This window comes from Rhincodon typus, chromosome 8, assembly GCF_021869965.1.
Source record: "Rhincodon typus isolate 14 chromosome 8, sRhiTyp1.1, whole genome shotgun sequence".
NCBI lineage: Eukaryota > Metazoa > Chordata > Chondrichthyes > Orectolobiformes > Rhincodontidae > Rhincodon > Rhincodon typus.
The window spans coordinates 78,652,002-78,664,090 of record NC_063339.1 but is presented as its reverse complement, the minus strand read 5'-3'; the positions used below and the strand labels follow the sequence as shown (position 1 = coordinate 78,664,090).

General features: G+C 40.8%; 1 protein-coding gene across 1 annotated transcript in view; it reads right to left on the bottom strand.

Moving 5' to 3' along the window:
* Positions 1–12,089, bottom strand: part of nusap1 (nucleolar and spindle associated protein 1) — a 32,218-nt gene that overhangs the window by 18,653 nt on the left and 1,476 nt on the right. Inside the window, exons 2-4 of the mRNA XM_020512737.2 lie at positions 2,981–3,049; positions 2,009–2,170; positions 1,703–1,898 (exon numbers count right to left, since the gene is read on the bottom strand). Coding sequence (XP_020368326.1) covers positions 1,703–1,898; positions 2,009–2,170; positions 2,981–3,049 — 427 coding nt within the window. The remainder of the gene's footprint in view (positions 1–1,702; positions 1,899–2,008; positions 2,171–2,980; positions 3,050–12,089) is intronic.

Here is a 12,089-nt window from a genome sequence, read left to right as displayed (position 1 = left end):
TTTACTCAAAATAACACACTTACTGATGCTGGCTTTGGGTGCTAACAAAGTCACTTGGCTCCTGACCTCATTACAGCCCCAGTTCAAACTCGAACAAAAGAGCTCAAAATCAGGTATGGCAAGAACGACAGCTCTTTACATCATGACAGCACTTGACTGAATTTTGCTAGGGCTCTTTGAAGCTGCACTGAAGTCTAGAGGTATCAAAGGGAAAACTCTCCACTGACTGGAATCATACCATCACAAACTGAAATTGTTTGAGGTCAATCACCTGGATCCCAGGAATGCCTCAGGATGGTGTCCTAGGCCCAACCATTTTCAGCTGCTTCAACGACCTCCCCTCTGTGAAGGAATACTCATCGCTTGCTTCAATAAGCGCAATTCCAAAAACACTTGAGAAATTAAAGGTAATTCAGGGAAAAGGATCCTGCTTGATTAGTATCTGATCCATCACCTTCATCATTCATTCCCTCCATCAGCAATGCACAGTGGGCATATCTAGATTACATGGAGTGCAATGGATCAAGAAAATAGCTTATCACCATCTTCTCCAGAACTATAAAAGAAAGTGAACAATAAATACTGGCTTTGCCAGTGATATTCACACCCAATGAAATGAACAGAAAAAAACAACTATACATTCCAATTTTTCTCACTTCACAGTAGCTGACAGCACTCAGTAATTTAAAGAGTGCTGTGTGGAAATTATAACAAGTTACATAAGGGGTAACTTCGCAAATTTAAACTCAGAATCAAACAAATTGCTTGAATTTGATCAAACTGGTGTCAGAAGAAGTGTCATATCTTCCTCCTCAGACTTACTTTTTGACAAGCTACTTCAGCCAAGTCCAACCTCATCATTCACAAAGTGCATGAATATAGAACAAGAGGTCTGGTTTTCTGATACCTTAACATGAGGCTGCACTGTTTGCTACATCAGTGACTGCTGTGCAAACAAGAAGAGAAAAAAAGACTGATCTTCCCTCCAAATCAGAATACTCCAGACTAAAGCTTCAGGCAAGGGCCAGCTGGCCACAGAAGAACCCTGCCATTGGTGCAGGCAAGCCAGAATACATCAGGGCTGGTCCCCAGTCCAGATAAATGGGGAGAGCAGAAGTGTTAGGAGAAGAATCTAGCTGTAAAACTGACCTGCCAAATCCAAAAGCAATGATTGAGGTAAATGGGGATGGAAAAGGGTGCTCAACTGCATGACGGCACCCCCCTCAAACTTGGTATGAAAGGGAGGCATACTCTGTACGATGTTGTACAATGTTCAATAAAAGGCAATCAATCAACTATCATACACAAAACCCCCACTTGGAAATAACAGCTAATTCCTTATCCTGTCTCTAACAAATTGGCTCTGAACCAGTGGGGACCAACTCACTTAAGACAAAACTGAACTGGGGACATTTTGGAAGTTTTTCCAATTTGGAACTTCCTTGGAAGCACTTTGTCATTTATACATTTTCATCTTCATAAAGTAAAAAAGTGAAACCTCAACACATTCACTTTGGTTCAGAATATTTTTGATGTGACTTACATTTGAAAAAAAAAAGTCACCAAATTCACTCCAGTAATTTCAATTTAAATAATGCAATGTCAAAAAGGTGAATTGTTATCCAATCCAACATTAATCATATCCCAAAACAGTCCTTTAGAGTGGTATACAAAAGGAAATAAAAAATTTGGCCAGCACTACCTTTGGATGCACCAGTTGCTCTCTCATTTGATAAATGACGTGTGGACTGGTTGACAGGAGCACTGTCATCAGCCGCATTTCCTGCAATTTCATCCTTTTCTGCAGAATCCTCAAATTCAGCATGTCGTTTTCTTTGCCTCCTCTTGAAATCAGAACCTTCTGTGCTTTGGCTCTTTTCCAAATGAGGAGAAGGCTCCTAAACAAGAATTTCATACTAAAGTAGTACTTAACAGTTTCACAACAACCATAACAGGTAAAACTTCATGTTGGACAGTGCAAAAAGTAAATCACCAAAAGATGTCATACCATTGAAGGCTGCTCTTTTTCAGAAGCTGTAAAAATTTGCAAATGAACAGATTCATTTTGATTGCCATTTGGCAATTTTTCTTTGCCCCGTCGTTTGGTCACATTAGAGTCTTCCCATTTTTCCACATTAACTGTATTGCATGTATTCTCTTCGACAGTAGCCTGAAAACAAATACCAGCATGAACTTAAATAGGTTTCAGCAACACAAATGAACACTGTAAACAATGGGTCTGCTTTCAAGCAAATAAAGCTCCTTGTGCTGCATCACCACATTCAAAAATGGCAGGTTTTACATCCTATTCATTAAAGCCAAGAGCCACATGCAACCTCTTCTCTTCAGAGTAACTGCTATTACAATCACTGGTTCCCCTCTCAATCCCTACCCACCATGAAATGTTATCCGTCAGTAAGTTTTGTAACCCAGCTTCTTACAGGTTGGAACAGACAAAAAAAAACTATTAGCCAGAAGCAGCACTTAGATGGGAAGTTTAAACATTCATATCAATCTCACACTCGAGATAAGCACAAATAACAGAATGTAGATGTTTACCTGCAGGCACTGCTTGATGAACAAGTAGCACAGCACAGAAAGCAGTGGCCATTCAGCCCTTCAAATCTATTCATCCAAGTTGGTGTCAGAAATAGCACTGATCAAGAATAAAATTTAAGCCACTTCTTTCAATGCTGCCCTCTTGCACATCCCAATTTTAATCACAGCATAATGGCAGCTGTAAACTACGAAATTGATTATCTAAATCTCTCCAATTCTCTCCTACTTAAAGACACTATTAAAACCTACCTCACTGCCCAAAGCTTTTGGTCATCTTTCCCAATGTCTCCCCAATTAATTTAGTGTCAAATTTTGTTTGATAAAAATGCCCTAAGGCACTTCACAGCAATTGTATGTTAAAGTTACTATACAAATATGAATTGTTCTTCACTGTTTTAAAGATTAATTTTCACAAGCAAACCTTCAAAGCAGGATCATCCTTCTGCTCTTGTTGGAAGAGTTCTTGCAATTTTTTCAGTAATTTATCTGCCTGTATTAGGAAAAGAATAAAAAAGTGGAGAAATTACTCAACTTCAGGAGATGTAATTTTTATGAAAACAGCAATCATTTCAAACAAACTTAAAACACAAGGAACATCGCTTAAAGCTTCATTTGATTCTAACAATTCAATTTTACTACCTTAAGCAGGAAAAAAAACAGGAGGCCATTGAGTCCATCTTATCTGTACTAGCAACAAGGAAGTCAGCCTGCCTCATCACATTTGTCAGCTTTTGGTCCATAACCCTGTAGGTTATGGCAGTTCAAATGCATATCCAATTGTTTCAAACCCAAATTACCATTTTGCCCTCAATGTGTTTCGGATCCCAACCATCTTCTGGGTAACAAAGAAAAAATGTAACTCAATTAACTCAATCATAAAATTGCACCAATGAATACCCCAAACAGTTTCCAGCCTCTGCTATTAAAAGTAGGCACATTCTATTCACTTTTAATTTTCCTTGTCATTATATACATGTCAATTAAATGTCCTCTCAGCCATCTGCACTCCAAAGAAAAACAAATCCAGTCTATCCTCATAACCAAAATCCTCAATTCCTGGCAACAGCCTAGGAATTTGGTTTCTGGATGTACTCTGACAGATGCATATTGGAACCCCTCAAATGATGTAACACACTGACTATGTGGTAATTACCCAGAAAGTTAAAACTTCCTATAAACAATTGCCTGGAACCCTCCAACAAGTTCCCAACTCTAGAGTCAGAGTCTTCCAACTAACTTGTTAATAGTTAGCCAGGAAAAGATTAGAGATATAAAACCAGCTCTTGGGTAACTAGAAAACTGATCCCCTCAAAACATTCACACAAACCTACTCACAAACACCTAAATTAACCACACCAGCCACAAAATGCCCTGCTGGACATACAACACAACCTTCTTCCACTTACCCCATGGGATGCTGTAGGATGGACCTGTCATAAGATAGAGAACTCAAGGAGAAACAACAGCAAAACCTCCCCACTCTTGCAACCTTCACTTTGGTCAATAAAGTAGCCCATGTGAATTTGTGACCTCATCTACCTGTCTTGCTATTGATAGGGAGGAGATGACATGCAGCAAAATCTTTATGGTCACAGATCACCAAGTCAGAGTTGCTGTGGTAACATCCAATTTTCCATATGTGGTCTGAAGTTACAGAGAGAAAGATGGCAGAGGCTCTGACTTTCCTGCCATCATGTGACTGACCAGGAATTTCTCCCGTTCTTACCATCTGCCATTGCGGTATGTTGGAAGGAGTTGCAAGTTGGTATTCAACTTGTTCAGCTGCACTGTGAATGCACACTCCTTGTCCAGCAAGTACTCAAACCCAGAGTTTCTGCAGGGACACTACCATCTGCACCAGAAATCACGCCTGGCAAACTTATATACCACCTGTAGTGTAATGAAACATCAAGGCACTTCACACAAGAATTATGAAACAAAGTATGACATGAGACATATAAAGGAACATTAGGTTAGGTGACTAAAATTCAGCTCCCTGACCAAGATTTTGAGGTTGGTCTTAAAGCAACTCCAGAAAAAAAAAGAAAGAGTGGCAAAGAAGTGTAGGGAGGAAACGGGCTTCAGCATTTAGGACTCAAGCAACTGAAACAGCAGCCACCAATGGGAGTAATTAAAATTGACGGTGCACAAAAGGCGTGATTTTAAAGACCAATTAAAGAGAGAAGAGGGACAAGGTCATAGTGAGATTTGAAATCAGGAGTAGAATTTTAGAATTGAGGGGTTGTTTGGTCAGGAGCCAACATGGGTCAGTGAGTACTGGGGTGATGGTGGAAAACAGGACTTGGGCAGCAGAATTTCAGACGTTCTCAAATTTATAGAAGTTGAAATGTGGGAAATGAGGTCAGGAAAGAGATAACAAAACATGCATGAAGGTTTCTGCAGCAGATTAGCTGAAAGGGAGGAAGTTACAGAGATGGATATTGACAGTCTTAATGGCATGAATAAAGGGGTCAGAAACTCATCCTAGAATCAAAGGTAACACCAAGGTTGCAAACAGACTGGGGTTAGGTTCAGACTGTTGCCAGAAAGAAGGATGGAATCAGTAGCTTGTTAAGGAATTCAGACTGAGGATAGAAAACAACGGTTGCAGTCTTTCCACTATTTAGAGGAAATTTCAGCTCACCCAGTACTGGATGTTGGGTAAACATTTCAAGGATTCTTAAGTGGTGTCATCGAGATATCCAGCTGATAGTGAGGTAGAACTGGTGTTGTCAACGTCTGATAAAATTAGCATTGTGCCATCAGATGTTGCCCAAGAAGCAACGTGTAGATTAGAAATAAGAGGAGGCTAAGGATTGAATCTTGTAGTCACTAATAGCTAAAAGAGGAGAAGCAAAGCAATTGCAGAGAATTTTCTGACTACAATTAGAAAGACTGTGGAGAGGCAAAAAAAAAGGTAAGGTGATCAACTATGTCAAAGCACACAGACAGGTTGAAGATCTTGAGGAAATAGTTATCTTCGGTCAGTCACAATATCATTGGTGACTTTGATAGTATTTACTCCAAGGTCCCTCTCTTCTTAGCATCCTACTATTTGTATTCGTGTGCCTTGTTACTACCTTTCTAACTGCATCACCTCATTTCAGAGGATCAAATGCCATCTGCCACATTTCCACCCAGCAAACTAGTGGTATTGTTCTAAGAATCAACCACATATTCAATTTCATATAATCTGCAAACATCTTAATTGTATGTGCCTCACATGCAAGTCGAAAATCATGGACATATGCCATGAACAGCAACAGTCCAGTACTGAATTTGATTCCTTGCCAAAACATTGGCAAAGATTGATTTTTAGCTATAATAGATCCAAGACTACTATTTTCAACTTGAATAAAATGGCAATTAAAGCATGAAGAATGAGCAAATGTAAACTGGCAAGTTAGGTTAAGAGATGGATAAACAGAGATAAAGCACTGGATATTTAAGGGGATATCTCAGTGCCCACTGAACAAATATGTGCCAATGAGAAAGAAAAATTGCAAGGGAAGATCATTAACTGAAAAAACCTTCCAAATTTAAAAAAGGATATAATTGCACAAGTGAGTGGCATCTTAAAAGATTGGATGGAATATAGGAAACAAGTTCACAGATTCTAGTGGAACTCATTTCAAAGTTTTAAGAGAAGCCTAAACAACATTACAGGATACAAAATGAAGCAGAGCAAGACAGCAGACAAAGATACATCCCTCCCTGATGCTCTCAATGCTTTCTATGCTCGGTTCGAGCAGAATACCAATGGCACAGTACCACCTCTCCGACAAACCTAGAAGCCTCTGCTCCCGTCATCATTACAGACATCAGATCAGTCTTTCTGGGAGTCAACCAAAGAAGGGGACGGGCCCAGATGGAGTCCCCAGCCGTGCATTTAGATCCTGTGCAGACCAGCTGGCAGAAGTATCACTGACATAGTCAATCTCTGCCCTCCTACATGCCAAAGTCAAGAAGAAGACCACCATCATCTCAGTACCCAAGAAAACACATGCAACATCTTAAGTGACTACCATCCAGTGGCTCTGACCTCCACAATCATGAAATGCTTCAAGAGGCTGGTCATGGCCCACATCAACTCTAGTCTCCCAGCCTGCTTCGATCCACTGCAATTTGCCTGTTGATGTAACAGGTCCACAGCGGATGCCATTTGCCTAGCACTGCACTCCACGAGGACACAACACTGGAGCCCACCACCCCTCCCCCCAACAAGATGCGTTCTCAGTCCCCTACTGCACTCCTTGTACACCCACAACTATATAGCCAAATTCTGAATGAATGCAATCTGCGGTAGAATATATATCAAACAGCGATCAATCAGAATACAGAAAGGAGATAGACAGCTTGATGATGTGGTGCAATGATAACAACCTCTCTCTCAATGTCAGTAAAACTATAGAACTGATCATTGACTTCAGGAAGAAAGGAGGAAAACACACCCCCATCTACATCAACAGATCGGAGGTTGACAGTGTCAAGAACCGTCCTAGACTTCCCACCTAGATGCCACAGTCAAGAAGCCACAACAATGCCTCTTCTTCAGGCGAAATCTGGCATGTCCACAAGGACCCTCACCAACCTTTACAGATATACCACAGAAAGCACACTGTCCAGGTGCATAATGGCCTGATACAGTCCTGGGCAGAGCAGTTGCTGTAAGAAACTACAGAAGGTTGTATGCATAGTCCAGACCCATCCATGAACTCCTTTTACACCTCTTTCTGCCACCGTAAGGCCACCAAAGACCAAATCTCACTCCAGTAATGCTCTCCTACAACCCTATTCCATCAAACAGAAGATACAGAAGCCTGAACATGCACCAGCTGGTTCAAGAACAGCTTCTTCCCTGTTGTTATTAGAATGATGAATGGATTCTTTAACTTCAAATTATGTTAATCTTGTTAATGTTGGTCTTGCCTCACGCATGTGTGCAATGTAACCTGTATGCCTTACTCTGTCCAAGACTCTTTTTCACCCCATAATCTGTACATCCTTGCTTACAATGACCTGTCTGCACTGCTCGGAAACAAAGCTTTTCACTGTACTCAGGTACACATGACAATAAATCAAATCAAATCAGAACCATGCTCACTGTTAATGTGTGGTTAATCACATCATGTTCGAGGTCAAGAAGAAAGAAGGTGGCTCTTAATTCTGTGCACACACAATATAGGGAGCATTGAGAGGGATATGATTGAGCAGGTCAATAAACTCTCTCCACAAGAGAGAGTGTGTGGCTTTTGAGGGAGTGGTATGTAGTATTGCCACCTCTCGACCAGAAAATCCAGTTCCATATCCAACTTCAGAATGGGAATACCAGAGATATGCCACCACAAATCCAAATAGGTTGATAAAAATAAAACTATCCAAAAAGAAATGTATTTTGATTTCAATTTCTCCAAATGGCTGGTAAAATCAACAAACATCCACATCTGCCATCTCCACACAAGTTTTTTTTTAAAAAGGTGTCTAATCAGTTCCACATGGGATCTGCAGATGTGATGATCACCAATTTGTCCTGGTCCACCCATGCTGACATTACAGTCAAGAAAGCACAGCAATGCCACTACATTCTCAGAAGGCTAAGGAAATACGCTATGTCCATAAAGACTCTTACAAATGTTTATAGATGCAACATAGAAAGCATCCTTTCTGGATGCATCACAACGTGGTATGGCAACTGCTCTTCCCAGGACCCAAAGAAACTACAGAGAGTTGCGAACACAGCCCAGTCCTTCACGCAAACCAGCCTCCCATCCATTGACTCCATCTATACTTCCCACTGTGTTGGGAAAACAACCAACTTAATTAAAGACCTCTCCCACCCTGGTTATACTCTCTTCCACCCTCTTCCGTTTGGCACGGAAGAACAGATTCAAGAACAGTCTCTTCCCACTGTTGTCAGACTATCAAATGGACCTCTAAGGTTAATGTTGATCTCTGTACCTTCTTGGTAGCTATAACACTATATCCTGCACTCTGCTCTGTTACTGTGATGCACTGGCCTCGTACGATCTGCCTACAAGGCACACAAGACAACACTTATCGCTGAACACATGACAATAATAAATCAAATATGATTCCCAAGGCCCGTCTAATCTTCAACACATTCCAGGACATTATTTTTTATAATGCAATTCCTTCCCAATGTGTATTGCTTCACATTTTTCCAAATGGAAAACATTTGCTACTGCTCTTCCCAACTAACCAGGCTATTGACATCCAACTGCAGGTTGGAGCTATCATCCTCATGAAGCTGCCATTCCTGCCCTTCTTTAAGCTATGTTACAGTAGTAGTTACCATATCATGCTGTGAATTGTGTCCTCACCCATTTTCCTCATTCAGTGGACACTTTGCATCAAAATATACCGTGAACCATTGAACACCTTCATTGTCTAGTTTTCCAGCCTTTGTTTACTACAGTTTGTCCACATGTACAATTTGGCTATCACCCAGGAAACAAGACAAACACTAATTCCACTTTTATTCTCTAAATATTTTCCTTTTCATTTCTCCCTGCAAAGTTATGCACTTTACCTCCCCACTGTTAGGTACTCTGTCTTCCACATTCCCTGTCCCAACTCTTCTGCTCTATCTTTTATTATATTAAAAGGGTCTGTATAAATAAAATCTGTGGTTTCCTACACATTCCATATTGCTGACCAACTTTCTGCTGGAAAATAGACTCCTGTTGAATGAATACTGCATACTGCATTGCATAACCACCAGTTATTGCCAAATGATTCAAAGCCCAACTGATAATGGAAAGTGTACTAAAAAAAAAGGCACACAGTTAAGTTATGCACACAATAAGGCTGGGTATTTATTTCCTCCAGGCTAAACCAAATATATTCTACTTTGCAAAGTTGTCCAGTCAAATACACTACTGCTATGGTTAACTTGAAAAGGCACATAATTCCATCCCCATTCACTCTTGGAAAGCAGTATATCATCTGTCTTACCAGAAGTGAAGTGACAATTGCTTTCACAATTAAGTCTGACTATGCTGAACCACAATGCATAACAACTCCAATATCATAATGCATAGTTAAGAATTTCTGCACAGATTATTTTACTAATTTTAGGCATACCATCAACTTTAAAATAAAAATTAGATTTCTAGATTGTCAACTTAATTTGATCTGAACTATGCAGTGTAATCATAACCATGGACAGAACCCCATGTAATTGAGTTTTCATGAATTCTAACTAACCTGAGGCATCTGGATTCTGTTTTGCACTGTAGAGGCTGTTCTGTTATACTAGTCTGTCCCACTCTGATTTTGCTGCATTTCTGTCTTATCCAACATTGACTACTGTAATTCTCAGAAGTTCCAACAAAATTAAGTACACACTAAATGTATAGAGCACTTATTTTGTATTACAGGTTCCTACTAGCAGACCTACTTGCGTTTCAAATCCCATACTGCCAACTACACCTACAACTTTTGATTTTCTTTCACCTAGTAAGAATCTACCTGCCTTAAAAGTATTTAATAACTCAGTGTCCACCACCTCAAGACAGAGTTCCAAAATTGAACAACGCTCAAAGTCTTCCTCCTCATTGGTCTAAAAGAGATTATTAATGCACCCTCGTTATAGACTGACCCACATGAGGAAACATTCCTTCCATGTCCACCTCAACAAGACCATGAAGGCTCTTTCTTATAAACTCAATTAAGCTGTGGCTCACTCTTGGCTCCAGTGGAAATAAGCCCAGTCTGCCTAACCTTTCTACATAGGACGACCCACCTATCCCAGATATCAAAGCGAATAAACCCTCAGAAATATCTCCATCAAATTTACATCCTTTTTTAAATAAAGTGACTGAAACTGCACATTGTACAAAACGCAGTCTTACCAAAGCCCACTATAATGGCATAACCTCGTGTTTTCCTACATCATATTCCATTTGCCAAGTTTTTGTCTACTCACTTCTCGTCCATGTCCCTTTGTGGGTTCTGTCATCGTCAGTACTTGCATTACCAAGCATTAAAACATTTAAATTGCTCTGAATCTCAATTCTGCAGTTGTTCTTCTGTAGTTTTAGTAATACTGCTTTTTATTCTTTCCCTCTAGAGCAAACTTGACATTTTCCCCACATCATACTCCTTTTCTAAAGTTTTTGCTTACTCATTTGACCTATATATAATTCACTGTCTTGTTTATCATTAACAACAGTTAGTTGTTTACAGTTGTGAAACATTTTCTTCAAGATGCTTTCTCAATTTTGGTTATGCTAACCTACACTAGCTAGTGTGGGCATTTCTAATCAGCCTGTCCAGAGATATTATTGCACACCTTTGTAGAAGGTGGCACTGAACCCAGACTTCCTGGTTCAGTTTCACTCTACTTCTATCAAACAGCTAGTGTGGTGTTTGTGAACTAAAGTCATCACCTGCAACACAACAAAACAAAAAATGTATGTTTTGAGAGTCTGTCAGGTACAGGACTGTTAAATTGGACTACTTTGGATCTGACTGCAGGGAAAAAAAAAAGTCATTTCTGGCAATACTGAACTATAAGAAATTGCTCGTCGGGGGTGGGGGGGGGTGTATATTCTTGACTTAAAGGACTAGAGAACTTCGTCCATTTTAGCCATCAATAATCAAAAAAAAAATCATATTCAGTTTCACCGAGATTGCTGGCATATAACTAGGCAAAAAAGTGCTGATTTTATTGCATTAACATATGGTATTCAACTTTCCACAGCTAATCATAGCAATCAAAAATCCTCTGAAGACAGAGATAACAAGGTGTAGAGCTGGATGAACACAGCAGGCCAAGCAGCATCAAAGGAGCAGGAAAGTTTCGAGGCGAGACCCTTCTTCAGAAATGGGGGAGGGGAAAGGGATTCTGAAATAAATAGGGAGAGAGGGGGAGGCGGATAGAAGATGGATAAATGAGAAAATAGGTGTAGGTGGAGAGGAGACAGACAGGTCAAAGCGGCGGGGTTGGAGCCAGTGAAGATGAGTGTAGGTGGGGAGTTAGGGAGGGGATAGGTCAAGGAGGCGGGATAGGTTAGTGAGTAGGAGATGGGGGATGGGGCTTGAGGTGGGAGGAATGGTGTGGGAGGAATGGTTAGGGAGGCGGGGACGAGCTGGGATGATTTTGGGATGCAGTCAGGGGAGGGGAGATTTTGAAGCTTGTGAAGACCACATTGAAACCATTGGGCTGCAGGGTTCCCAAGCGAAATATGAGATGCTGTTCCTGCAGCTTTCGGGTGGCATCATTGTGGCAATGCAGGAGGCCCAGGACGGACATGTCATCCAAGGAGTGGGAGGGGGAGTTGAAATGGTTCGCGACTGGGAGGTGTAGTTGTTTGTTGCGAACCGAGCACAAGTGTTCCGCAAAGCGGTCCCCAAGACTCCGCTTGGTTTCCCTGATGTAGAGGAGGCCACAACGGGATACAGTACACCACATTAGCAGATGTGCAGGTGAACATCTGTTTGACATGGAAGGTCTTCCTGGGGCCTGGGATGGGGGTGAGGCATAGGGGCAGGTGTAGCACTTCCTG